Source organism: Trachurus trachurus (assembly GCF_905171665.1).
Source record: "Trachurus trachurus genome assembly, chromosome: 22".
NCBI lineage: Eukaryota > Metazoa > Chordata > Actinopteri > Carangiformes > Carangidae > Trachurus > Trachurus trachurus.
This window is the reverse complement of record NC_139907.1, coordinates 8,238,729-8,264,983: the sequence shown is the minus strand read 5'-3', so window position 1 is coordinate 8,264,983 and position 26,255 is coordinate 8,238,729. Positions and strand designations below refer to the sequence as shown.

Genomic DNA, 26,255 nt, shown 5'->3' with positions numbered 1-26,255 from the left:
CCAGTTTAGCGACGTTAAAAATAAAAACAAAGAGTGATCACAGATGAGCTCTTTTATTTTCGTTTCAAATATTTATTCTAGGAACGCAAGTCATAAGAAGAAGAAAAGAGAGAGAAGCAGATCGTCACTACTGGAGTGCAGCATCAACCTGCACCCCGCCTTCTACCAAACATCCCCATGCCAACCGGCCCGTGGTTCCTCCCTTCCCCATTCAAACCAGCTGATGGATCAGACCAATTCATGCAGACGGAGGTTGGGAGGGGGGGGTGGGAGGGGGGTGGGTTGGGAGGAGGACCGTCATACACGGCGGGCTTACCAGCTCCTCCTGACCAGTAACCGTGACAACAGAGAAACAGGAAAGGAGATTTAGAGACTGTTCAGGTGCTTGGCAGTTCAGGTTTCAGGCGCTCTTGCTCTCGCACTCTCACGCACACACGCACAACACATGCGTTCATTCATACACGCAAACCTGCACAAGCACGCGTCCACATACGCTCTCTCAGGTATGTGTGTAGAAGCACACATGCACTGCCAGTCGCCATCACACCCTGGTATTTCAAAGCTAAAAAAAAATAAAAAAACGTTGTCGACTTGTGAATCTGGACTAATTCCTCCATGCCAGGGGTAAAAAAGAGGGGAAACTCTGAAGATTCGAGGCAAAAAAGGTAAAATCGGGATAAAAGAAAGGGGACTCGAGTGCCACTAACCTCATCTATGGCTTTCCTATAGCTCTGAAGAATGAAAGGAGAAAGAGAGATAGCGAGAAGGGGAGGCAAAGAAAGAAAGAAAGAGAGCAAGACAGGTGCAGATGAATAGCAGAAGAGATCTAGAAGATTCCCAGAGAGGAGACTGTCTGTGATGAAAGTCAAAGTGTCTGTATCAGTGTCTGTGGTTGTGTGAACTCACTGCAGGTCTGCTGGGTCGGGCTGATTCACGGCCTTCCTCCTGTTTGGACTTTGCCTCCTGATTGGCTCCTGGAGGGGATCCTTCCTGCTTGGTTTGACCTATCAGAACAACATAGTAATTACACAAGCTACAAAGTGTAGATAACCACCAAAAAATGCAAAAAAGGATCAATTAAAAGGTGTTTTTTAATCTATATGTCTCCTGTTCTGTACAAGTATTTGTGTTTTTTGATGAAATCTCATTGAATTTGTGGATTAGGTTTTCTTATCCAATTATGGAAATATACGTGTCTCGGCTTTTACATTTTCTGCATATTTACTGTCAACACCAATCAAACACCAAAGCCTACCCAGTCCTCCATACTGCTGCGTCTATTTATGCCATGCGTTTGTCAGGGGGAGATCCATGCATAGCTTAGATATCCCTCTGGCCTGGTGTTTGACACATCCCTCTACACCCCTCTTTCTATCTCCCTCTCTCATTTCCTCTCTTCTTCCGTCTCTCTGGAGGCTGAGAGCAACAGGGCACATCAGACAGGTTGATCAGAGCAGAACTGCGACCGACTATGTCCCGCTGATCGCCTCTGAAACACGCCGAAGCCATGCCGCCGTATGTGGATTATTTGCGTGGTTCACTGTCGGTATTTTGCACAAAAACTCCAAAAGCCTGTGAAGAGTTTTTAATTGTTTTGCACGCAAGGGGAAAGGTGCATGTGTGTGTGTGAGTGAGAGTGTTTTTGTGGGTCAGAGTGTGTGTTTGCGCCGTACCTCTCCTCTCGGCTGAGCCTCCCTGAGATGAAGGGGAGGAGGAAGATGAGGAGTTGGAGGAGGTTCTTTGCAGCATGGCATCCAGAGACAGCTCTGAGCGCCGCAGGTCTGGGTTACTGCAACAGGCGAAAATATTTCCAATCATTTCTCATTTTTAATTCTTTACAATCAAATCATATGAATCAGATATGATACAGTGTAGAATGGTGCTGCATTTATAGATATGTGTTTATGGATCATCTGCAAATTCTATGCAATATTGATGCAATTTGATGAAATTTGAATTCCTGTAATCAATTAATTCTGCTTTGTAAAAGTAGCATGGCTTTATCCTGGATAGTCATTTTAGATTTTTTTTTTTTTTTTAATTAAAAAATGTAATTTTATTACAGGCACTTGCATTTGATATGTTTTATTTCTGTTGTACAGCACCTTGTCACTTGTTTTTGAAAGGTGCTTTATACATTAATATACAAGTTATTATTTATTATTATTATGATTATTATTATTTTCTATCAAACAAGAATTTGGACAAAGAAGCTATAGATCAGTGTTTTTCAACCTTGGGGTCGGGACCCCACATGGGGACGCCTGGAATTCAAATGTGGTCGCCCAAAATGTCTAGTAATTAATACAAAAAAATAATGATAGAATAATAATTTGTTAAAAAAATATGATTAAAAACACAAAAACAATTGTATTCTATACTTTCACTTATAATATAAATTGAGTTCAAATAAAATGCAGCATATAAAAATATCTGAGCTGGCGCTTCCTGATTGACGGCAAATCACAAATTTCTGGCAACCCTGCGATTATGTGCAGTCACGTGACCGCGGGTTCGCCAGAAATTTGTGATGTCAAAATGGGGTCATGAGCAAAAAAAGGTAACCACTGCTATAGATATATTGAGGCTATAATAATGACGTTTTCAGTGATGCTTTGAGCTTTACCTGGCCCGTATGAGTTGAGAACCAGTGCGAGGGCCCAGACCCACTCCTCCATTAGGCGAATTCTTCCTGACCAGGGCTGGGGAGATGGAAGTGGTCCTCTGTGGGACCTGGACATGCACACAAACACACACACAATAACAGAGGGTTCACCACTGCCGGAGCAGCTTGGCTGTATAACTCCCTAAGCAAGTTCAGATTTGGATCCATGCCGTTACAGTATTTAACTGTTACATAAATAACAAAATACCATTCAGACACATCTGATTCATGGTCTCAATAAATTCTTTTATGACAACTAGTGTGACAACGCCCTGGTTTGGAAAAGTGAAATGGTCTGGTGAAAATGATTATGTACAAGTGAATAATTCCAAGTCATGTTTATATTTCTAAGTCAACAGCTTAAGCCCAGCAGCTTTTTTTTTTTTTAGCAATTCTGCAGAAGCTGATATAATCCTTGAAGCTAAGCCTTTTCACTGTAATTTCAACATCATTTTAGTTACCTCACTGGACTGGAGAGGATAACATTGTGTGTTACATTGTACATCAAAGCTTCAGTCAATTCTAACCAAACAAATGGGAGAAACTAAGTGAACTGTAACTGATGACTCTTTGCTTTTCCAGCTAGTAGTATGTTTTTATAACTGACTTAGAGACATGATTAGTGAATTCATTTTCTCCAATTGTGATTGTCTCACCTTTGGCGGCATGTCCTCCTCTCTCAGCCAGGCCGTCCTGTCCCGGTCCCTGTCTCTGTCCCGTTCCCGATCCCGTTCCTCTCTGCCGGTGATGCGCATCGGGGGCCCGGGGGTATCAGAAGTGGGGTCTGAGTTCTGCCGCGGCATCTCGGGCCTGGGGGATCCCACGCTAACGGCCTCGCTCAGCGCCGAGCCCGTTTGGTCCTGCAGAGACTGAGAGCCGGACATGGAGCTGGAGTGTGTCTTCACTGGAACCAGGTGAGCCATCTGTGGGGCCGGGGGAGTGGGGGAGAGGAAGAGGAAGAGGACGATATGAAGGGTACGAGTTGGAGAAGGTTGTGGATGATAAAGTGGTGTGAGGGAATAAAGGAGGAAGAGAAAGGTGGAGCAGAGTTTGATGAAATAGGAGAAAAGGATGACGAAGGAGAAGTAAAGAGAGAGCCAGTTGGTTGGAGAAAGAAGGTAAAGATGGAGGCGGCAAGAGATAAAGAATAGAGGAAGAGAAAAGAAGGCATAGCAGCAAGAAAGTAAGAGTTTTGGAGATTAATGATAAGATGAAAATGGACAATGGAAAAATATGAGACAAGATAGAGAGAGCGAGACAGAGAGAGAAAACAGGAAGGGCAGAGAGGAGGGAGAGAACATATGAGATGTTGACTGATAGAGATTAACTTTTAAAGCAAAGGCACAGGTAGTGAGGAGCTTCGCTGGAAGTCAAGAGGAACTTTCACACGGCTCCGTTTTTTCTACACGCACGCACGCGCGCACACACACACCTGTGGTTCGATGGAGCGGTGGATGGGTGGGGTGCGGGCGGGCTGCATGCCCCCGCTGCTGAAGGACTCGGAGCGGGGAGGGAGGGAGGGGTCGGAGATGCGGTTGGACACTTTGTGCTGCAGCGCCGGGGAGCTCTGTCTGTTCAGCTTAGATCGCTCCTCCACCTGGGTATACAGGTCACAAACCACCGTCACTCACAGCTCGGCACTCCACACACACGCACATACACGCATGCACGCACACAGGCGGTCTACGACTGCAGGTAGCATCCACACCCTCGCCCCAAGCATCGGCACGAGCCACCAGACAGTTTTAACATCGCTCAGCTCTGTGGGAAAACAACCATGGTGTGGAAAGTAGCAACGGACTTTCACTGAGTGTTTATTAACGTGTCAGGAATGAGCATGCTTTCAACACGGAGTTCACATAAGGTGTAATTTAGATGCCAATAAAGTTCAGGTTATTAATTGTGTTATGTTGTGTTGTTTTGGTGGAACCTGTCAGAAGTCTGGCACAACCGAATCTCCCACAGACTTCCAAAGAAAACCATGTCAAACCAGAATCTCAAATAGTAAACAGGTTTAGGTTTCCAGTGAAGCATGGTTCTGGCACCAACTTTTTTTTGTCTTCTACCATCTGTCAATAAATTATCTTCTTTGTCTCTCCCTCCCCATCTGTTTATGTATGTTGCTCCCCCCTCCATGTCCCACATAACAGTCGAGGAGTAAGAATGTCTGATGGCTGTGGGGAAAGGTCAAGAATTACCCCTAATCTCCTTTAGCAGACACCACATTCAAACCAAAAACACAGATTTGAGCACCTGCAAAGGGAGAGTATGTGTGCACTGTGCACGGCGCACATACAAAATCGCGTTCAACCAGTTACATGTTTTAGCTGTTGACTGTTGCCACCAACTTTTGGTCGCAAGCAACGCCAACACACACATGGAATATCTGTGTACGAGGAAGGCAGAAAGCTCCTCTTGCCGGAGTAATCAGATTATCAGATTATCTGCCGTGCAGGGAGACGAGGCTCCGAGGAATGCTCCGAGCTGCCCCCGACTCACACTTTCCACTCAAAACAATCTACTCAACGGTCTGTGGAGGGTTGAGTCATGGCTCAGCAGGGCATAGTGTCAATAGCCCCCAGGTAAAACATGCATGTGCAGTGAGAGCTATCCCCCCCCCCCACCCCCACCCCTTTGGAGGCTTTCTGTAATTCCGCATTAGCTCGTAATCTAGTAGGATTATTTAAGATTATGACTTGGGTCAGAACAACTATGCCATACTGTGCCATTCCTCACATCGTTGTTAGTTACCTGCGAGGGAGTCAACTACATTGAGGCGACTATAACGTCTACGGCGGCAGAAAAGTTCCCAAATACTTTGTTAACGGTTCCCATGAGAGGAACAAAGAACAAAGAACCAATGATAAAGAAACATCTGGTTATAAGGGGAAGCGCTGCTGTGATCAAAGTGGAGTTTGATCTGTGGAGGCAGTACGCGATCGAGGTTTAGTTAGCACAAACGTCAACTGACCTACAAGAGATAGAGAAATGACTATTAGAAGATCCCGTTAGAGGAAGAAAAACCTTTTGGGTAGTAGCTGCTCAAATCCAAACCACCCAAAAGCTCTTTCTGCTATTGTAGAGATTCTAAAAAGACAAAATCAAGAGCGTTGAAAGAAGTTAATAATAATAATAAACCACAGCTGCATCTACGCTTAGAAATCACACAGAAGATGAAGATGGAGAGGAGTATGGAGGAGAAGGGGCCATCCACTGGGGATCCAGAGGGTTTTTGTTTTGTTAAGAAGGTTCTCACCACCACCACCACCACCACCACCACTTGGCCTGCACCCATCACCAAGCTGGGATTTGATTAACTGGTTGACTGACCTAAAAGGGAAGCTGGTCTGGGAAGGTTTCCCTGATGACATAGACACCACTGAGTCGAGAGGTGAGCTGGCCATGGTGCATATTGGGGCATGGGGTGATAGGGGGCTCAAAGGGGCTAACGGGGCGTGGGGGTTGTGACAGGGCCGTGGTTAAGGCAAGGACAGGCAATTTTATTTGTAATTTTAGTTGTATAGTATAACAGTTTGTCTCAAAGGGCTTTACATGGCATCATAACAACATCCTCTGCTCTTAGACCCTCACATCAACCGAGGAAAAACTCCATAGAAAACCATTTTAACTATGCTACACAGGAGTCAGGGTGATATTAGATGGTCTTTACATATTGGCATCTCCCCTCTGGATGTCAGTCCCATTAGATTAAGCATAAAAACCAACAGATCCAGCTTTACTGAGATAAATCTAAATATATTTACAGTACAGATCTTACATACAGCATGTGTGTGTATGCATGTATGTGTGTGTACAGCATGCCCTTGTACTTCTGTCTGTTTGTGGAGACTGATTTGAATAGTGTTTGAATATTTCTGAAAAGTGTGTGCAGCCAAATTCAAAATAGATTTACAGGGTTGGCATTTTAACTTGTGTAGTTGTAATGGTTAGAGTTAGTGCTTCAGTAATGCATAATTTAAATAAAGTATAGAAGTACAAATCAGTGTGTGTATGTGTTTGTGTGTGTGTGTTATTATATACATGTGCTTTGGAGAAAGACCGAGCGCTACCTTCCCACAGATGGGATGCATGGGACGGTCAGGGTCTGGGATCCGAAGGGAGAGCTGTACGGGGAGCAGTGAGGAGTAGGGGAGAGTGAGTTGCTGAGGTAAATGGGGGAAAGAAAGTGGGTGTGGGAAGGTGGAGAAGATCCAAGGTTTCCGGGGGAAAATGGAGGGGATAAGGAGAAGGGGGACAATTGGCTTGGGGTTGTTGGGGAGCATGAGCGTGGAACTGGAGAAGAGTTGCGAGGAGAGAGGTTCAACCAAGGGATGGGAGAGTCTGGAGAGTGACATTTCATCTTACGACTGTCACCCAAATTCTGATTGAACACATCTCCTGAGGCAGAAGCACTGAGGTCACACTGAGAGGAGCTACCTCGAATTGGATTCTGCCCAAGATTCTCACGGCTTCTGTCAGTATGAGAGGGAGATAAAGGGAAGCGACCGCTCTGAGGGACCTGGAGAAGATAGCCAGTGTTGAAGGTGGGTGAGTAAGAGCCTCTTCTAGGTAGGGCAGCGTGGAGAACGCTTTCAGGCAACGACTGAGAGAAGGGGTTAGTTGGGTCTACAACTGTGGCTTCCGAGTCCGAGGGCACGAGAAAGCAATCGTCGCTGACAGACGCCCTCAGGTCCATCGGCCACGAGTCCTTGAAATCAAATTCTATATCTACATCTATTCTACAGCAGGGTGAGTGGGACCTTGCGCGAGAATAACCACTAACCAGTTTGACCGCAGGGCTGGAAACGTGGTTTGATCTGGACTGGGGTTTCTGCACCTGTCCTGGGGATTGAGCACGAGCTTGAGGGGCCTTAAGCTGTAAATCTGGAGACAACAGACCCTGAATGGCTGCCTGATTGGGGACAGACAGCGGCCTCTCTCTAGGCTTCTCTTTCTGATTACCGGGCCCCTGAGGATAAAGGTTGGCCGCTGGTTTGGTCTGGCTGACTGGCTCCTGGCTAGAAAGCTCTTTATGGTTCTTACTCGGGCCCTTGCTGGGTCCTGGGCCAGCAGCCTGGTTCTGTTCCCTGATGGGCCCCGGGCTGCGACCCCTCTGACTGAGCTTCTGAGCCCTCAACTCTCTGACCTGCTGACTTATCTCCTTCTTCAGCCCCGGATCTAGCGGTTCCCCGGGATCTAGTGAAATACGGATATTGGGGAGGTGGGTGGAGAGGAGCTGGGCGCCGTGGGACGGGGATCGCCTAGGAGCCTGAGCTCTGGGTTGGCCGCCGTGAGAGGCGGGGGATGAAGCCGGTTGGTTGAATGACTGGTGATGTCGGAGTTGGGGGTGGGGCGGGTTACCGTGAGCATGCTGCTGCTTCGGGACCTAGGAGTCAGAGTCACAGGAGCGTAAGCAACACAACAAAGACACATAATAACAAACACACACAAAGCTGACATCATGGCATCAAAGCAGCAGCGTTCTTCCTATCCACCTTTTTCCGAACGAAAACATAAGCCGGTTTTGCTCTTCCGGTGGAATTTTATGTTTACGTTTCCATGGTTTCGGTAGTCACGGTAAATGCATGGATTATTTATTTTTTATTTTTTTTCAATGAAAATCTGTAAAACGCATGGATCATCACAGCAGCTTTTAACAATGGATATCACACAAATTGACATCCGTGTTAAAAGCCAGCGTTAAAGGGACAACGAGGAGTTTTGGAAAAGCGAAGCGTTTTCACACTACATTTATGAGCCTCTGCGCGCACCGTAAACCGAGTTTCGAAGACGATCTCATACCGTCGTAGTTCCAACCATAAACGGTGATTCGGCGGCGTTATTCTCATGACTCGCCACGAAACCGAAAGTAAAGAAACGCTGGTCGGCTCGACCAGCATCTCCGCCACCACTAATAATAACAAAATAACGATAGAGACACCACACTTGTTAATGGGCCCATTTTCGATAAATATATCATTGGGTAGCGTAGATTCATCCACATTAACGTTAGACTTTTTTATAACCAAATAGAAACTCCTCGTTGTCCCTTTAATAGATCCATGTGTTACCGCAACTATGACAATGACTGAAAACCATGGAAACGTAAACGTACAATTCCACCGGAAATGCAAAACCGGCTTCCGGTTTTGACCATAGATGACGTTCGGAAACTTGTGGATATGCAGACTCTAAAAATGATCTCCTGAAGTGGGATCGTCCACCCATTGATTTAACAGGATGGCTGCTTGTGGTGCGACCTGTCGAGTAAGATATTAATAAGACAAAAAGGCCGCTGGGTGTAATGTACAGTACACGGGGGAGTTTTGCCTTTGCTTGTCAAAGAAAAAAATAACATTTTCAGATTTACACACATGTTTTCCTGTGTCATGCACATTGGGGACTTACCTCTTTAGCCCAGGCAGGCTTGTCACTAGGATTGATGACGTCTTTGTAGTGGTAAAGCTGTTTCTTCTCTGCTTGCCTTCCCTCCTGCTGCTGCTGCTGCTGTTGCTGCTGCTGCTGCTGTTGTAGAGACACCAGGTAGGCTCTCTCCTGCTGGAGCTGCCTCTGTAGCCGCTCCGCCTGCCGCTGCTCCTCGATCTGCTTACGCTTGTACTCCTGGAGGGAGAGATGAGAGACAGGTAGGGAGAACAGAGAGAAAATGAGGGATGGAACAAAGGAGGAAGAAAGATAACAAGGAGAGGAAAAGGGGATAAGGAAGGGGAGGTACAGTCGTGAGTAACACATCAACACCAAAACAGGTGAGGTAATATGAAACTTTCAACCCATTAAAGGTCCCAAATCCAATTTTCTTTTTATTCAATCACCCAGAAAACAGTGAGCCAATCAGAGGAGAAACTATGGGCGTCTCTTTTGATTGGTTCATCCTGTTGTTACTACATCGACAGTACACAGACAAGCCTGAGAGAGAACATGTAAAACTACAATGAGATGCTTTTAGAATTAAAAAAAACAAATGTTATGGATATCAACACTGTGGAAAAAGTGTAAAAGATGGGACCTTTAATGATCGGTGGGGAGAAAATTAGTAGTTGCAAAACAATTCATGGTATTTATGACAACATGCCTTCATAAATTAAACTGACATTATCGCTCTCGTGTTCGGTTTTGTGTATTTGCCAATACTACATCTCCCTCTCACAGATCACAACACAAAACACAAACAGTGACAGGTGGAAAAGATGAACACAATCACGTTTCACAATCACAATTACAAGCCTGATGACGGCCGGACATGAGATGATACCAGACATAAGGCTTGAGGAGAGGGAGGAGGGAGGAGGGAGGAGGAGGGGGGAGGAACCAGGAGGAGGGGTTGTTGACAGTATGAAGGGAAAGGGGGTCGGTGGAGGCGGATGGGAGCACTATTGTTGAGACGCAACACATCCCTGGAGTTGTTTGTCTGGAGTCATTCCTGTGGCCTGTGGAGTTTTGTATGGGCTGGATTTCAAAAGCTATTTCTGCAAGCTGGATACATTTCATTATAAAAAGCTGCACAAAGACTTCCTGTGGTATGCCTCGCACTAATAAAGCACAAAGCTGTTGCCCGAGACGAGACTAGCAGGGCACTTGAGAGAAACTCTCTCTGGGAAAACAACCATGTCCTATTTTCTCTTGGAGGTTCTCACTTTGTGTGCGGGCCTGCATGATTGGGGCCGACAATACAGCTTTTTCCCTGCTCCCTCTGGGGAATCTTTTGAGACCAAGCCAACTTAACGGTTCCGAACATGCAATCAGCGATCTGAATACATTTAAAGGGATAGTTCACCCAAAATTGAAATTTCTACTTTCTTTCTTATCTACTCACCCTCATGTCGACTAAGGGCTGGAGAAGCTGGGAGTCCTCCGTGGCTTCGCTGAGTTACAGGGGGTCTCGGCGTAGCAGTGCATGTCCATATAACGGTTGCAAATGGATACCAACTGTCTTCGTAACAAAAAGACACACCAAAAAACATCCAAATACCTCCATGCTGCTCGGATGTAATGTCCGTCTTGTATTGAAGCCCCGAAATGCGAAATTGTCCCGAAAATAATTAAATAAGTCTATATTCAAGCTTGTTTTGTAGCCGAAGCTTCGCGAGGCTCCTCTTCCCGGTTCGTCAAATTTGGACGAACTGGGAAGAGGAGCTTCCGCTACAAACAAGCTTGAAATATAGACTTATTTAATTTTTTTCGGGACAATTTCGCATTTCGGGGCTTCAATACAAGACGGACATTACATACGAGCACTATGGAGGTATTTGGATGTTTTTTGGTGTGTCTTTTTGTTACGAAGACAGTTGGTATCCATTTGCAACCGTTATATGGACATGCACTGCTACGCCGAGACCCCCTGTAACTCAGAGAAGCCACGGAGGACTCTGAAACTTCTCCCAGCCCTTAGTCGACATGAGGGTGAGTAGACAATGAGTGAAATTTCAATTTTGGGTGAACTATCCCTTTAACGCAAGCAATACAGATAAGCAACTCAGTGTTTCAGCTTTCTTTTTCTTTTCTCAAATCTATCACTAGGAGTGCCGAGCGACTCGAGACTGTGAATTCCCTCGCAGCGAGCTCCTCGGCACAGCTGCCACTTGGGTGCATGCAGTGGGGATAGGGGTGGGGGGGGGGCCACACAGCACAGATGGGGAGCGGTATAGTAGCACATGGGAGGGCCGTGGTTACCAGCAGTAATGCCTGCTCCTGTAGTAGCTGCTGCTGGAGAATCTCTAACTGCCTCTGCTCTTCTTCCAGCTGTCTACGGATATACTCCTGAGCAGCATGTCGACACAAGGACACAGAAATAGATTGAGAGAGGGAGAGAGAAAAAAAAAATCAGGAAATCTGAGCATCCAAACACAAGAGAGCGAGAGACAGAGATAGAAGGAGAAATAGAGACGATAATCTCCCGAGGTGGCTGTGAATGAGGAGAGAAGATGAGAGTCAGGAGCCAGATGAGCTGGAGAAGATTCGTATTCGCCAACTATTGTAATATATTACAAAGGGAAAATGACAAAGAGACAGAGGGAGAAGAGGGAGGTTTGAGGATATATTTCTAAAACACTTGTAAAGCAGGGGAGAGAACACAGAGCAACAGAGTGATAAAGAAGAGCAGGAGAGACAGAAAAAACACACACTCACACACCAGGACAGTAATTCAGTTCACTGAGAGGACAAAAGGAAAGAAAGCAGTAAAGATACAGAACAATCGAACTGCACACGAGAGCAGAATCAAGAGTAGAAATGCTGGAAATAGCAACTGGCCTCAGCTTGAGAAACAAACAAGACCCGTGATGACACTGAAACCTCTGAGGCTACAACAGTTTCTGACCCTCAGATCATCCAAATCTTTACTTTCCAAATAACTCAATCTCAGTGGGAGGAGCCCATAGTCTCAACATTATGACGCCTAATTTTAACTAATAAGTGCAGGAGTCGACACAGGGAAGGAGCCTGAGAAGAAAGCGGCATTGCTTGAAAGAAGGAAAATATTCAAAGAGAAAGTAAACAAAGAGTCTAAAATAGACGAGGAGGAAGAAATGTGTTCCTACAGTCTGCCAGCTGAGACAGAGTCAGCTGATTCCTTATCTTTCATCTGCATAAAAATACACTGTGCACTGAGCTGGAAAGGAATTTGTTGATTAAATGAAAAGGACTAATGCTAATATAATGTTTTTTTGCTCCATTATATATCTAATGTACCATATATATTATCATGAAATATGGCAACAGCTTCCACATGAGTCATCTCTTGCAATATTCATTACTTTCACATCTGGGTCAGTATTGTTTTAAATTCATGGTGTCAGTGTCTTTGCTTCAAGCTAACTGATCGGGATATGGCTGACAAGAAGACACTCAGATAGACCATAATCAGACAGAAATGGGGACGCAGTGTTTAAAACCTTCGCCTGCAAGATCCAGGAGCAAAAAAAAAGAAAAAAACAGAAAAGGAAAGTGACCTCACAACCAATGGGGACGGGACCACGGGCTGAGATAAATAAAGCATACTGTTGCGTAACTGTATCATCAGATTAAAAATGTCCAAGTTCTGAAGCTGAAAATCCCGAGAAAAAAAAAAAAAACATGAGAAAAGCACGTCCCTGAGGTAATTTAAGGAGACAAGTTAAAAACAGAGTGACTCAGGAAGCCAGAGGAGGAGACAGAAACCAACAGAGTTTGAGGGGAAATGAGGGATTTTGGACATGACTCATCACCATGGTGCAGATTTTCTGTAGCGCCAAACTGCTGGACTATATATGTGTTGGGTTTTTTTGTTTTGTTTTTTTGCAAATGCACAAACCTGCTCTCTCTCTGCATGCCTCCTCTCCTCCTCTCTGCGGAGCTGCTCCATTTCCTCATATCGTCTCCTCTGATCCCTCTCGTGCTGCTTCCTCAGCTCACGTTCCCGCTGTTGCTGCTGTCAGAAGAACAGAAGCACAAGAAGATTCAGGCGCGGGGCGCACACGCTGAGTTGTCTGTTTCAACACAAATTAAGAAATCGACTCAAATCAAGTCTCAGCAGATCCTCGTGGAAACGTTAAATCTTTCATATGTGAGCTCATCTGATTATCTTTTTTACCTTCCACAACTGGTCCGGCCTTTTTTTTCTATCAATAAAGGAAGGAATCGTAATACAACATAATAATCTACATTTATATGCGTTCATATTTGTATGCATTGACATTAAAGGCACACTCCAAGCCCTGAGTGGAGGGGTCATGTTAGTTGAGTCGAGTCATGGCGCTTAGCCGTGCGTTGGGGAGGCAAACCCTGGTGGGAACCCAGAGAGAGCGCACAGATTATGGGCTAAGGATTTCCTTCTGTAAGCCTGCTCTCTGGAACTAAGAGCGGGACACTGGGGAGTAGCTGAATATGTGTGTGTGTGTGTGTGTGTGTGTGTGCGTGTGTGTGTGTGTGTGTGTGTGTGTGTGTGTGTGTGTGTGTGTGTGTGTGTGTGTGTGTGTGTGCGTGCGTGAGTGTGTGTCTCTTTCTCTCCCAAATGGTGAATGCAGTGTTTTTTTTTTAGTTTGAACAGCCAGAACTGGGACACATTATGTTTGCAAATGGGTGTTAAAGTGTCTCACAGTCAACAACATGGAGAGACGAACCGAGCGCTTCCATTGGCTAGTGGCGTGTGAAGGTATTATTGAGAGCAGTTGAATCACATTATAGTTATTTTCAAATTGACCTCTGTTGCTTCTCTGTGACTAATGACTGATCCTATCGAGGCAAATTTGTGTTCTCCACGCTGAGGATGTCTTGTATGTAATTATGTAAGATTCCTACATAAGCTGTCTGTCAGTGGCCAAAGGTCACGGTTTGACCTCGTCCTGTTTACCTCCTCCAGCCGCCTCCTCTGCTCCTTCTGCTCCTCGATGCGTTTCTGTCTCTCAGCCAACAGCAAACGCTTGTGCTCATCGTTCTGCTGCTGCTCCAGCTGCTGCCGCCGCTGTGCCTCCGAGCGCTCCTTATTGGCCAGCTGGAGGCGCAGGAAGTCCCGCCTCAGGGTCGACTCCCCGGGGATGTTGATGATGGAGCTGGGGGAAGAGAACCAATGAGACGACGGGTGATGATGTGACGAAGACATAGAAATGTTTTTCCAGGATTTTCTTCTTCTTTTTTTTGGTACATTTGTGAGGATGCTGACCTCGGTTCACCCATGTCTCTTTCTTCGTCCTCCTCCTCACTGCCGCTGTACTCATACTCTGTCTCATCTGATCGGGGGGAAAAAGAGGAAGAAAGAATTAAAAATGTGAAGCAAAAAAGTGAGTTTGGTAATAACCAACAGAGGGCACAGCCATTTCACTTTACGATTAGCATTTCTCACTTGAGCTACCTTTGTTCATTACTAAACTGCTCACAATTCTGGCATTCCCCGATCCTCACTCCTCCAAGGCACTTTCTTTTAGCCGCTTTGAATAGGGAGTATAAATTGTAATTTTACTGTGTGTAGTCAGGTGGAGAACATTAGCTCAGAGCTCTTTGAGTCAGAACCGCGGCTTTAATGCATAAAGGTTGTAGAAGGCAGCCTGAGACACATCTGTACGGACTTGTCCTCCGACTGTGACAAAGTGACAGCTGGAGCAAGGCACAGCCGCCGCCATGACAAGACATTTCTATACATCATCACGAAGCTCAGCCTGCAGTATGTTGTGTCTTGAAGCGGTTAATGTGGTTCTTTGCCGGCGCAGTCCCCCGCATGCAGGCGTCAGTCTATCACTCGGTGAGTCCCTGTGTGTGACGTGGTGGTGTGGAATGGAAGTCTGTCACTTTGGTTCCTCGCCTCGATGAAAACCATCGATGTGACGGAAACATGTGTGCGAGAATTTGCATCTGATGCGTCTCAGCCTTGCAGCTGCATATTCTTTGTGCAATGAGTGTGTTAATGTGTCTATCAGTGAGAAATCACCTCAGCCGCACTACGAATACAATGTGTGGGTCTGCTCAGATCAGACTCTGTTATTTGATGCCATTTATAAACCTGCAGTCATTAGGCACAAGTTATGCATTGTATTCAGATGCTGTAATTGCCTTTCTTTACATATTAGCTTTCATTGTTAGTGGCAGAGTCTGCCGTTCCTGTGTAGGATCAGATTGCCTTCACATGCATGATGGATTTAGAGAAGCAAAATGCAGTTAAACATTATGGTTTTTAACTGTATTCATTGTATTCACATCAGCCTTCACTATTTACTCACCTACAGCCACATGTGTCAAGTTCATTCTAATAATAATATATGTGTTTAACCACAGTTTAATCTAACCCCCTTTTTTTATTATTTAAGTATTGCATGGTGTGAAGAAACAAGAAGTGGCTCCCACCACAGCGAGTTGTTAAGTTGCAAAATTGCAAACCCACAGGAGAATGAACTCTTTACTGTACCAAGTTTTTGTGAGATAAACTACTTTCCACTCACGGGTGCCACATGACATCACAACACAGGTGCATAATGTGAATAGGTCAGTCTTTCACTTAGTTTCTATTGTACCAATGCCCAGTGGTAACCCAGCCAGTGGTCATTGTGTTCACGGTCACGAGCAGTAACCGGGAGGGTTGCCAAATAAAAAAGTTGGACTATCAGTTTTACCGAAGAAGTGAGTTTGCAAAGAGAATTAACATCAACTACTACAACAGTATAATCTTCTAATGTAAACAGTTATCTTTGCAGTTACTCTTTGCATGAAAGAAAAGCTGTTTTTTTTGTGCAGGTGTCTTGCACCAAACTCACCCCTCTCGCCTCTCTTCTTCTTGGTGCGGTCGATGTGGTCCTTCAGCTGGATGCGGACCTGCCTCTCGTTGGGCAGGTCTCTGATGAACGGGTGCTTGAGGAGCTGCTCGGTGCTGGGTCTCTGGCTGTGGCTCTTCACCAGACAGCTCTCTATGAACGACTGGAACTTCTTTGACCTGCGGACGGCGATGGACACTTACATAAACTACAGACAAATGTTCAGTCACATTAATACTGCATTTTCTTGTTTTTGATAATGTTGCTCTAAAAACGTCCCACACTCACCACTTCTTTGACTTGAGTCTGGGGGCGGGGTTGCGTGGGATGAGGAAGAGCGCTCTCATTGGGTGCATGTCACACAGCGCTAAAGAGTCACACATCACAGTTATCAGACAAGATCAGTTATCAGAGGGGTGGTGAATGTTTCTATCTTAATTGTACTAAACATTATCATGGCATATAGTCAAAGCCAGCTGGAGTTAGCCCCTCGCTTGATCAATACAAGCTGTCGATACCAATAACAATCTGCTCGGGTCCGGTCTTCACTTAACATGGTTATACATCTTGCAAATGGTGCATTGCTTTTGGTTCTTTGGGGTATTTAATAATTAAACTTCACAATGCCAAAGCTAGCCAGGGGCAAACTGCTGTTTAGAATAAAATGAAAATAAAAAAGAAATAAATGTTTTTAATTGATCAATACCTGGCCTTTGGTCTACATCCACACACAGACATATTCTCCTCCAGGTTCAGGTATAAAATGCAGCACTGTACTAGAAGTGAACAACCTTGACCAAACTGTCTAATGTCCTTGGTGATTACAGTGATCAATTACCCTCTGCAGCTTAGGCAGACTTTTACCAGGAAATTGTTTTTAACTTTACTTAGAGGAAAGAACAACTAATCATGAAGACTGTGTGAAAGCACCTCGAGGAATACGTTTATGAATAGAGGCAACACTGTTGTTATCTTCTAAGGATGTTGGGCAGCAGCCCAGCAGCCTGACAACCAATTTTACACACCCTCCTTGGCCCTCATTAAAATTATGTCGTAAGATGAGTTGCAATTGGCCTGGATTGAGACATTATCTGACTCCTGATCGTGTTGATCTACTGTGGTAGCATTAAAAAAAAGTGATGTGTAGCAGGGGTGTGGCTTATTGACAGGGTACGTACGTGGAGCTCCTTCGGCCATCTCTATTGCTGTGATTCCCAGTGACCATAAATCACTCTGCAATGAAAAAAAAAAAAAAGACGATGCATAAATACTCGAGATGACGACAGGAGCCAGACGTCGTCAAAGAAAAGGAGGCAGGTGAAGCACCTTGAAGTCGTATGTGGCATCGGGGTTCTCATCACAGGCGATGACCTCTGGCGCCATCCAGTACGGTGTCCCGATAAACGTGTTTCTCCTTCCCACTGTCCTGTCCAACTGGGCTGAAACACCAAAGTCCACTACAGGGAAAACACACAGACACACACACACACAAACACACAAGTTTGGGCTTTAATGTGCAGTTTACTTTAATGCATGTTCCTGTCCTCTAACTATTTGTTTGTGTTTGTGCCGATGCACAAGCCTACCGGTGGGCTTTAGTGAATTCCATAATGGACTCTACAAAGGGACAAATTACCCAACCTGCAATAGCTTGCCCGATTTACAAACACACACACACACACACACACACACACACACACACATACACATACACATACACACACACACTTTATAATCCCCTCCCCACTGAGTTTCAGGAGAGAAAGAGAGAAAGAGAGAGAGAGTGCCTTCTTCAGCAGTCTGCACCATGAACAGTGACAGAGCTACAGAGAGATGAGTAGGCTGGTATTCAGCATAAAAGAAAAAAAGAACAGCCACAGTCGCACACAGTCACACAAAAAACACACACACACACACACACATCTGAGCCATCTGAAACTCTATACCCTCCTACTGCTCGCCCAATCCTAAAGCCGTTTTTATCAAGTGGGGTTGGATGACAGACTGACCTAGTTTGACCTCTGCGTTCTCAGTCAGCAGGACGTTCTGTCCCTTGATGTCTCTGTGGATGACCTTGTGCTGATGGAGATGAGTCAGACCCTGCAGACAGCGACAGAGACCCACGGTGAAGGAGCTACAGTACCACCGCAGCAACCAGCCAAGTCATGATCATTCTTCTTATTACGCTAGGAGCTCATTTCCTAAATGAAATGTCTTTGTGTTGTTGGGTCTGGCAGCTGTGAGGCAGCTGACCTTGATCTCTGACCTCCCTGTGCTGGCTTGGAGAGTAAAAGGAGCTGCAGCGGAGGTAGAGGTATTATCACTGGTCTTAGCAGCATAGTTGTAGCTGTACATGCAGCAGCAACTGTATCGGAAATCTATTATACATATCATTTCTAGCGTTTCCTGTCATTCAGAAAAACTAAACATTTAAAAACATGTTGCAGGTTGTCTTTATCTGACAGAACTTGGAAATAAAATGCATGAGATATTTCTTTTTTGCTTGCGAAAATACATTTGTGCACTAGTGATTTTTGGTTTAAATCCCTGCAAAACACAGCAACGTTTCAGGGTGTTGAAGCTTTGACACTTCAATAATATTTTTTTTTTAAGTGAAGACTCTTGTATTGATTGTAATGCAGCTGAAATAACAAGTAAAGCAGAGACATGTGAAGCAGTCTGAAGACAGAGAGTTGTTAAAAGGAAGAGAAGAGATAAAAGAGGAGGCAAAGAGTGGTAAAGTTAAAGCAGTAAAACAAAGATGAATGGGACAAAAAGACATAACGTAAAAGGGACACAGGCGACAGACTAAGACTATCAAGAGCAGCGGGAGAGAGAGCGGAGAGCAGGAAATAAGACTAGAGATGAGCGATGAGGAAAAAATAAAGAAATAAAAGTGGTATGAAAGGAAATCATTGTCGCCACAGCTCGGAGCGTCACTGCGTATAACTGACAAGATGCAGTGATACCGCTGCGCTCTGTTTGAGGATATAGCCCTGAGCACACAAAACGCACAATAAGAGATGGTGGAGATAAGACGGGGGAGAATTCCCAGGAAGAGCCAATTCATGTCTGTTCACCGGTTCAAAACACAGGCGGCGTGCGGCGCAAACAAGTGGCGATCGCTATCAAAGAACAGGTCTGTGTCACTTCTCAGCTGCTGAGATGAAGTGAGGAGACGCTGCAGGGTTGCTGCATTCATTCACTGAGAGTAATGACGACGGTATTATCCTCTGCAAACTGCTCATTTTAATCAGTCAATTTGTTAAAATGCTTCAGAGGCCACATCTGAAATACAATAAGCCCTGGTTTTAACTCCAACATAAGGGAATAGCTTCTTGAAAAATGAGCAGCAGCAGCAGCAGCAGCTTGTTTACCCACGGTTTACGTGCGACATTCATTTCAAACAGCAAAGAAACTCACAAATAGCAGATTAGAGAGTCTACATAGAGAGAGAAAAAATGAACTGCACCTGGAGATGACACTGGATCTTCTTTAGATTTTTCTCATCGTAAATCTCTGATCGTTAAATATTTGAGATTTTATGATGGGCGGTGTTTTTGTGCAACTTCAGGTTTGACAACAACAAGGAAGTAGATTGGGGAACCACTGCGGAAAACAATACAGCATGACGGTATCTTTCCGTTAACAAGGCTGTGTTTATCAAAGCTTCTCCAGTGCATGATGCTGATTTTAGACTTCCTCCCTACACGTTTGGAAAGACATGGACGTTGTGAACTTTTTCTTGTTTTGGATTCTTTCCGGAACAATTTGTCGATATAATAATACAGAACAAATAATATTATTTCACCTCAATTGAGTCTGTTGATGTGTTTTGTGTGAACAGCAGCAACGAGTCGTCATAACATGTTCATCACGGTCTCATGAAGTTCAAGGTCGGACTTGCCAACATGGCAACTTACCCTGAGAATCTCTCGGCAGATGTAAGCGGTCCACTCCTCTTTCAGGGAATTGCCCTTGGTGTTCTTGATCAAGTCTGTGACTGAGCCGGCACCACAAAACTCCATGACAAGCTGCAAACACACACACAACGTTGATTATTGGCTGCAATAATATGCAATCTGGTCTACATAGATGTGCTAGAGGCCAAACGAGGCATCAGCGGTGTGTGAAAACCAAGTTACATCTCAGTACTGGTGTGAACATGCTGGTTCTAACCATTATCATCACTATCATCTTTAAAGTTGGCGATTCATCAATTATTTCGCAAAAATAACCTTTGATAAGCAGTAAAAAGTAAAAGTAATGTAATTAAAATCCAAAAGAAGAAGTTTGAGCTGTCAAATGCTTAAAAGAGCTGATTAATAATAAGTAAACTCATTTCTTTCTTTCTTTCTCTATTTATATGCCTCATGCCATGTGGTATTTATGTAGGTAGAGGCGTATGCGACCAATGTGTTAGTGGGACGGCTCCTCGGGGCGGGTTGGTGGGAGGGAGGGACGGGGTGGGGGGGGGGGGGGGGGGGGGGGTTGTTTTTCTTTTTATGATTATCTTTGTGTGTGTGAATGATGTTTGTCACTTGTTTTGTTATGATTATGAATGAGAATGTTGGAAAAAATATATATATAAATCTAAAAAAAAAAAAAAAAAAGTAAACTCATTAATTGTTGCAACTTAATTTAAAAGTTGGCTTTCACTGGCTGTAAAATATCTTTACTTAGTGAGTAATTATTGGCTTATTGAGAACCGACGTTACTGGCGTCAGAAGTATTTAAAGCAGAAGTAAGTGGTCCGGTCGTTTTCGCTAATGCTGCGTTCCAGGCAGGCTTTTGAAATCGTAAATTACAGCTTCAAGTCACAACTTACGACTTTGTAGCGTTTCAGGCAACCCACTCGTGTTTTTCCGACCTGTTTTACCGGTGAAAGTCACTATAACGGCCACTCGTAACTTCCGACCGGTGAACTCGTACCAGATCGAACTGGTACCACTTCACGGTCGGAAAAATACGAGTTTCCTATACGCACCATAACAGTCCTCGTCGCTACGTCACCACATTCACGGCGTTCCTTGGCTGCACACACAGCCCAGAGCGATGTTATATCTATCGCTCTGACACAGCCCTGCATGCCGTTCTCTCTCCTCATTGGATAAAAACTGTAGGATACGATAAATGTTTTCTCTTCGGCTCAGAGCAGAGCAGAGGGACTGAGAGACCCGTGTTTCAGTCCAAACACTCTATGTAAGTGATTGCTGTCGGAAGATAGAACTATTTAAGACTTATATTAACACAAATATATCACTTACTTCTGCTTTAATTGACTTGGACATCATTAAGAAAACACACAACATCGATAATCACATGATTGTAACAAATCAATTGTAATAAACCATTGCCCTTTTTGTCATTCATTGTCTACATTGATGACACAAACTGCTGGTATGAACTGACTCAACGGGGTCATGAGATCTAGTGAATGAATCAAGTTCGTTCCTTGACGCACACACAGTGTGTCCTTCCTGTCCACCCTTCTACTCTCTCTGTCCTCTCCTCCTCCCTTTCATCCCATCCCAGCATTATTACATCCATGGAGGTTTGCGGCCAAAAGTTCAGCTGGTCAGTTCTGGCTCCGCTTCAAGCTCTTCTCATCATCACTCTGGATTACAGTGGGGGGGGGGAGAAGGAAGTCGGCGGGTAACGGCCAAAGCCCTGTCAGCCGGGCCGCCGCAACGAGTACTCAGACACACTGAGACAATAGAGGCGCACTAACATATGCATGAACACAAGGGGACAAATGTAGAAGCACTCCAATATAAAGCCTTTGCTAACCAACATGCAACTGGTGAGTCAGGGGGATTTATGCAGGCAGTAGATCTGGCTACTGTGCGTATATGCATATGTTTGTGTGTTTGCGTGCCTGCGCGAGTGCGTGTACGTCCTCCCATTGTCGTGTGATGAATGCTACAGGATCAGGGAAGAGAGAGCTCCCTTAGATCACGTTAACACATGATTTATTGCAGCAACCAGCCAGCAACACGCACGCTCATTCATATCCTTTATATCTTTTACACATACACACTTTAAGTATATATACATATTCCTATGCACACAGATGTGCAGTGGCTGCGTGCATGAATAAAATACAAAACTCGTTTTCTTCCACGTACGGTAAATCTAACAGTGAAAAATTGAAAGTCACTTCTTTCTGTTCTGCTGCTCTGTTTTTTTTTCCAACAGGCTTCATCCATCTTCTCCTCCTGTCATACACACAAAAAAGGCAGACAAAAATAAAATGCATTTCAAAAGTGAAACCATACCCAAAGCTGGTCGTCGATGCCAGGAGGGTTTTTCTTGATGAACGCTCCATAGTAGGTGGCAATGTTGCGATGGTGACTGTACTTCTTCAGCATGTTAATTTCCGCTTTAATCTCCTCTTCCTCATCCTGGCACACACACACGAGAAGAGAAAAAAAATAACAGATGTTAAGGCATGCCCTCTATTTGTGACCCCACTGACCTCTGTAATAGCCTGCTAGTGGAACAAAAAGATGCAATTTGTTGATGAAATTTGCATTTAAATTCTGAAATATCCATGTGCATTGTTTTTTTGTGTGTTTTTTCTGCAAAGCACACAACTGGGCTCTAAATTATCCACAACAACAGCATGACTTTTTAATTACTTTGATTTTAAAGGGTTAGCGCCACAAAGCCAAAAGCAGTAGCCTGAAACAAGTTGTTATGGTGGCAGTTGGTTTACTTAAAAATGTAATCTCTTATTCATTATGCGGAACGTCAGGAAATTATGCCTCCATTACTCCAATTTAGTGCTCATTGGTGAGGAAAACAAAGACACTTGTATAAAAAAAAAAGCTGATTTTGTACAGTAGCAGCTCATTTCTTTAACAATTATGTGTAAGGCCTTCATTTAATTTTCAATCATTAATTAACCAACGCCGTTCATTTTGCATTGCATTTAGGCTGATTTATTCGCTCTAAGTAATTTATACTCAGTTTCATTAACGTGTTCGTTCTTGGTAAATTGCTCAGCAAAACATTTCCATGCACATTTTTCAATATGTTTCTGTCATTCATTTATGTATTCATTCATTCATTCATTCACTCATTATCATATTCAGTCATTGGTTTATTCATTCATGAGCTCCTTTGTTGCTTCATTCCTGCAGACCTTCATTGTGTTGCTGGCAGCAGAGTGCTGACAGAGAGGCGTACGGTGAGAGGAGGGCTAAATATAGCTGAGATTCCCTCCTGCTTTACAGACACACCTGAGACCACACTGCTGTCCTAATACCTCCAACTAATATTACCAAGGCAGTAGTGGGCCTGTCCTCATTTCCTCTCTGCCACAACACACACAGGCATACGTGCACGCACGCACACACTCCTGCACTGACTCATCGCTCATAATTAGATGACATGGTCGGCGATGGTATAATCACTTGAGATGATTTACTGTGCGTGGGTATGTAAGAGTGTGAATGTGTGTGTGTGTGTGTGTGTGTGTGTGTGTGTGTGTGTGTGTGTGTGTGTGTGTGTGTGTGTGTGTGTGTGTGTGTGTGTGTGTGTGTGTGTGTGTGTGTGCGTGCGTGCGTGCGTGCGTGCGTGTGTGTTTCTTACCCCGGTGACATCCATGACCTTGATGGCTGCCAGCTGCCCCGTCTTAACATGGCGACCCTGTCGGAGGGAGGAGAAGAGAGGGATGGACGGAAAGAGACAGAGGACGAGAAGGACAGAGCACAGAGAAGAGAGGGAACATGTCAGTGTCTGTGGTTTAGAAATATATAGCACAATTTCACACCCACTATCATCCCCACAGTTCCAGTCTAACCAGGAAAATTGCGGTTATTAATGTTTTCTAATGCTGCTTAATGTTTGTTTACACCATTAACATTTTGAAGTGCATGAATTTTCCATCTGAATGCAGCTTCAATCATCTTGTTTCTGCTGCGCCTAAATGAATTTTGGAAGAATCGGTTATCGCAGGGTTGAGTCGAACTTTTCAATTATGTTCTGTATAAATGTCACTTTTCCTGGCCAGAGGTGACGTCTTGCAGGTTTATAGTTTAGTACAGTAGTTCACAGCTGAGTTATAGTCTCCCTGACAACATTCAGGTCGAGGGCATGACAGCTACACCGCTCGGTCAAAAAGCACACCCCAGTCTGTATGTCACTGTGATATGACTCGCTGTTGTCCAGTCAGTGAAACTCTGAAAAATGGCTGCTTGCACATCGGTAAAAACGCATTTGACTGCATTTGAGATAACAGACAAGAGATAGCGGAGAGACACATCGATAGCAATCCACAGACTCTGCCTGCTTCGTGTTACAGTATATTGAGGCTGGGAAGATGCCTGGGGGAGCAAGGAGGCGAGGAACCATGGGACTGTGAGCTGAGGGGCAAAGGGAGGACCCAAGTGGATGGTTGGCAACAGAGCATCTGTGGCTGTGATTAGCTAATGAAGCTAACCGGGCTGGAGACGCTAAAACCACTGACGGCTATTACTTCCACCTGTCTGGACTCTACTGATTAGCATGTTACCGTCTGAGCAGAGGAGCTTATAGCAGCAGTGGCACAAACAAACAAATACACACATACATGCATGCACGGGCAGGGACACACACATTACACACAAACACACCAAAACAAGGGAAGGACTGTTTTCGTGGTGCAATTGTTATAAACCAGATGGCATTAAGGGTCTGGCTCCAAAGCGCCTCCTGAGGGCTTTAATCGAAGGGCCGTCCTGATGAAGAGCCTTCCAGCCAAAGCAGAAGCGAGGAATCAGAACGGCGCCGTGTTATAAAGCTGAAACGTGCTGGTTTCATCGCTTTATGATTCATTTGCAGGGGCAGATTTACAGTAACAGGACAATCTCTGCACCCTGCCACCGGTCATTAGTCATTCTCACAGCTTCAAATCCTATTTTTATGTCGTTTTAACGGATCAATTGTACCCACCGGCTCGCCAAAACTCACTTTACTTGATGAATCGGCTGTGAGTAGTTGGAGGTTATGTTATTAACTGTGAAATAATGTGGGCAACTCAGTGGTTTACTTGTTCTTTTACACTCTCCACTGAGGCCAAAAAAATCATGTAGCCTATTTGTTTTTATCACATTAGGTCCCCTGGTGTCAAATTTAAAAATTCAAGACTGATTAAATAAAGTAGAAATATTACAAGTAAATAAACTTTTCACTTGTTTATCAAAAGTTTCCACAGTTTTGTGAACTTGAGGAACAAATCTTGTTGTTCATCTGTGAGCAGGAACTAAAGTCTAGTTTGCAGTGAAGCTGCCAATAGGTGGGTTCCCACAAGACGACTGGCAATAAATTAACATTAACCGAGGTCCTGAAATGAGAGGAATTTATAGTCCTGAGTTAAATTTCTCATTAAACACCTCCTCTGGAATTAAAAAACTTTTTAAACTTGCTGATTTATTGCTAAAAAGAAAGCGAGGGTTTTTAATATGATAATTCACTTTGTCACAATCCAGCAGCACACAGTGCAAACGGAGCACCGCTGGACGGCTGAAGACTATGATCAGTCTCTCTTTTTATCTCTCTCTTTCTTATTCACACACATAGAGAAAGAAAAAAGAGAGAGGGAGAGAGAGAGAGGGTCCAGATTCTGTGAGAGTAAAGGAGCTGGAAAGATTGAACAGGGATTTCTCATTAGGATCAGACTGCCCCAATTCCACGAGCACAAGGACTGGCTTTGTTGGAGACCAACAAAGGAATTACAGCCACTTACCAACCAGAAACTCACTCACACACACATACACACACTTACAGACACATACACACGAAATACAAAAAGATATCCCCTTTTTTTTCTCTCCACTACTCACACAGACAGAAGAACTCTTACAAACACCCACGCATGTGCACACAGAGACGTGCAGAGAGGGCGAGAATGATTGAGGGAGTTCGAGAGTGACTGGGAGAGCGAGAGAGAGAGGGAGAGGGAGAATGTGTCAAATAGATATTGGACATGGATATCATCAGAGCGGATAAAGATTCATTACTCCCAGCCACCTGACAACCGCCCTCCCTCCATATCTCCCTCCCCTGCTGCAGCAGTAATATCATCCAGCCTTATTAAATGACCAAGTGTGAAAGGAGCAACAGAAAGGAATTAGCACTGTCTCTTCATCTTCATCTCTCGCTCGTTCTTTGTCCTCTCCCCGTTCATTTATTTTCACACTCAAAGACGGCGGAGAGAGGTGGAGTCTGCGGATCTATGACAGTCAACTGAAACAGTATTTGCAAAGCTGTTAACAGGATAATGTGTTTTTTTTTACAGTGGCACGACAACAATGAATCCATCAATTAGGGTTCATTAACAACTACGATTAATCAAGGTGAAATCACTTTCACTG

The 26,255-nt window shown here is 44.5% G+C and overlaps 1 protein-coding gene across 2 annotated transcripts in view; it reads right to left on the bottom strand.

The window, feature by feature from the left end:
• Positions 1-26,255, bottom strand: part of tnika (TRAF2 and NCK interacting kinase a) — a 61,076-nt gene that overhangs the window by 8,863 nt on the left and 25,958 nt on the right. Inside the window, exons 3-21 of one of the 2 annotated variants that reach the window (XM_083998217.1) lie at positions 23,494-23,550; positions 22,176-22,301; positions 19,821-19,931; positions 17,907-17,997; positions 17,224-17,354; positions 17,076-17,130; positions 16,186-16,264; positions 15,901-16,076; positions 14,319-14,385; positions 14,010-14,208; positions 12,972-13,088; positions 11,354-11,440; positions 9,074-9,286; positions 7,449-8,051; positions 4,098-4,262; positions 3,322-3,588; positions 2,627-2,733; positions 1,674-1,789; positions 907-1,004 (exon numbers count right to left, since the gene is read on the bottom strand). In XM_083998217.1, the coding sequence (XP_083854343.1) occupies positions 907-1,004; positions 1,674-1,789; positions 2,627-2,733; positions 3,322-3,588; positions 4,098-4,262; positions 7,449-8,051; positions 9,074-9,286; positions 11,354-11,440; positions 12,972-13,088; positions 14,010-14,208; positions 14,319-14,385; positions 15,901-16,076; positions 16,186-16,264; positions 17,076-17,130; positions 17,224-17,354; positions 17,907-17,997; positions 19,821-19,931; positions 22,176-22,301; positions 23,494-23,550 (2,865 nt within the window). The remainder of the gene's footprint in view (positions 1-906; positions 1,005-1,673; positions 1,790-2,626; positions 2,734-3,321; positions 3,589-4,097; positions 4,263-7,448; positions 8,052-9,073; positions 9,287-11,353; positions 11,441-12,971; positions 13,089-14,009; positions 14,209-14,318; positions 14,386-15,900; positions 16,077-16,185; positions 16,265-17,075; positions 17,131-17,223; positions 17,355-17,906; positions 17,998-19,820; positions 19,932-22,175; positions 22,302-23,493; positions 23,551-26,255) is intronic. The other variant, XM_083998218.1, reaches the window with a different exon arrangement.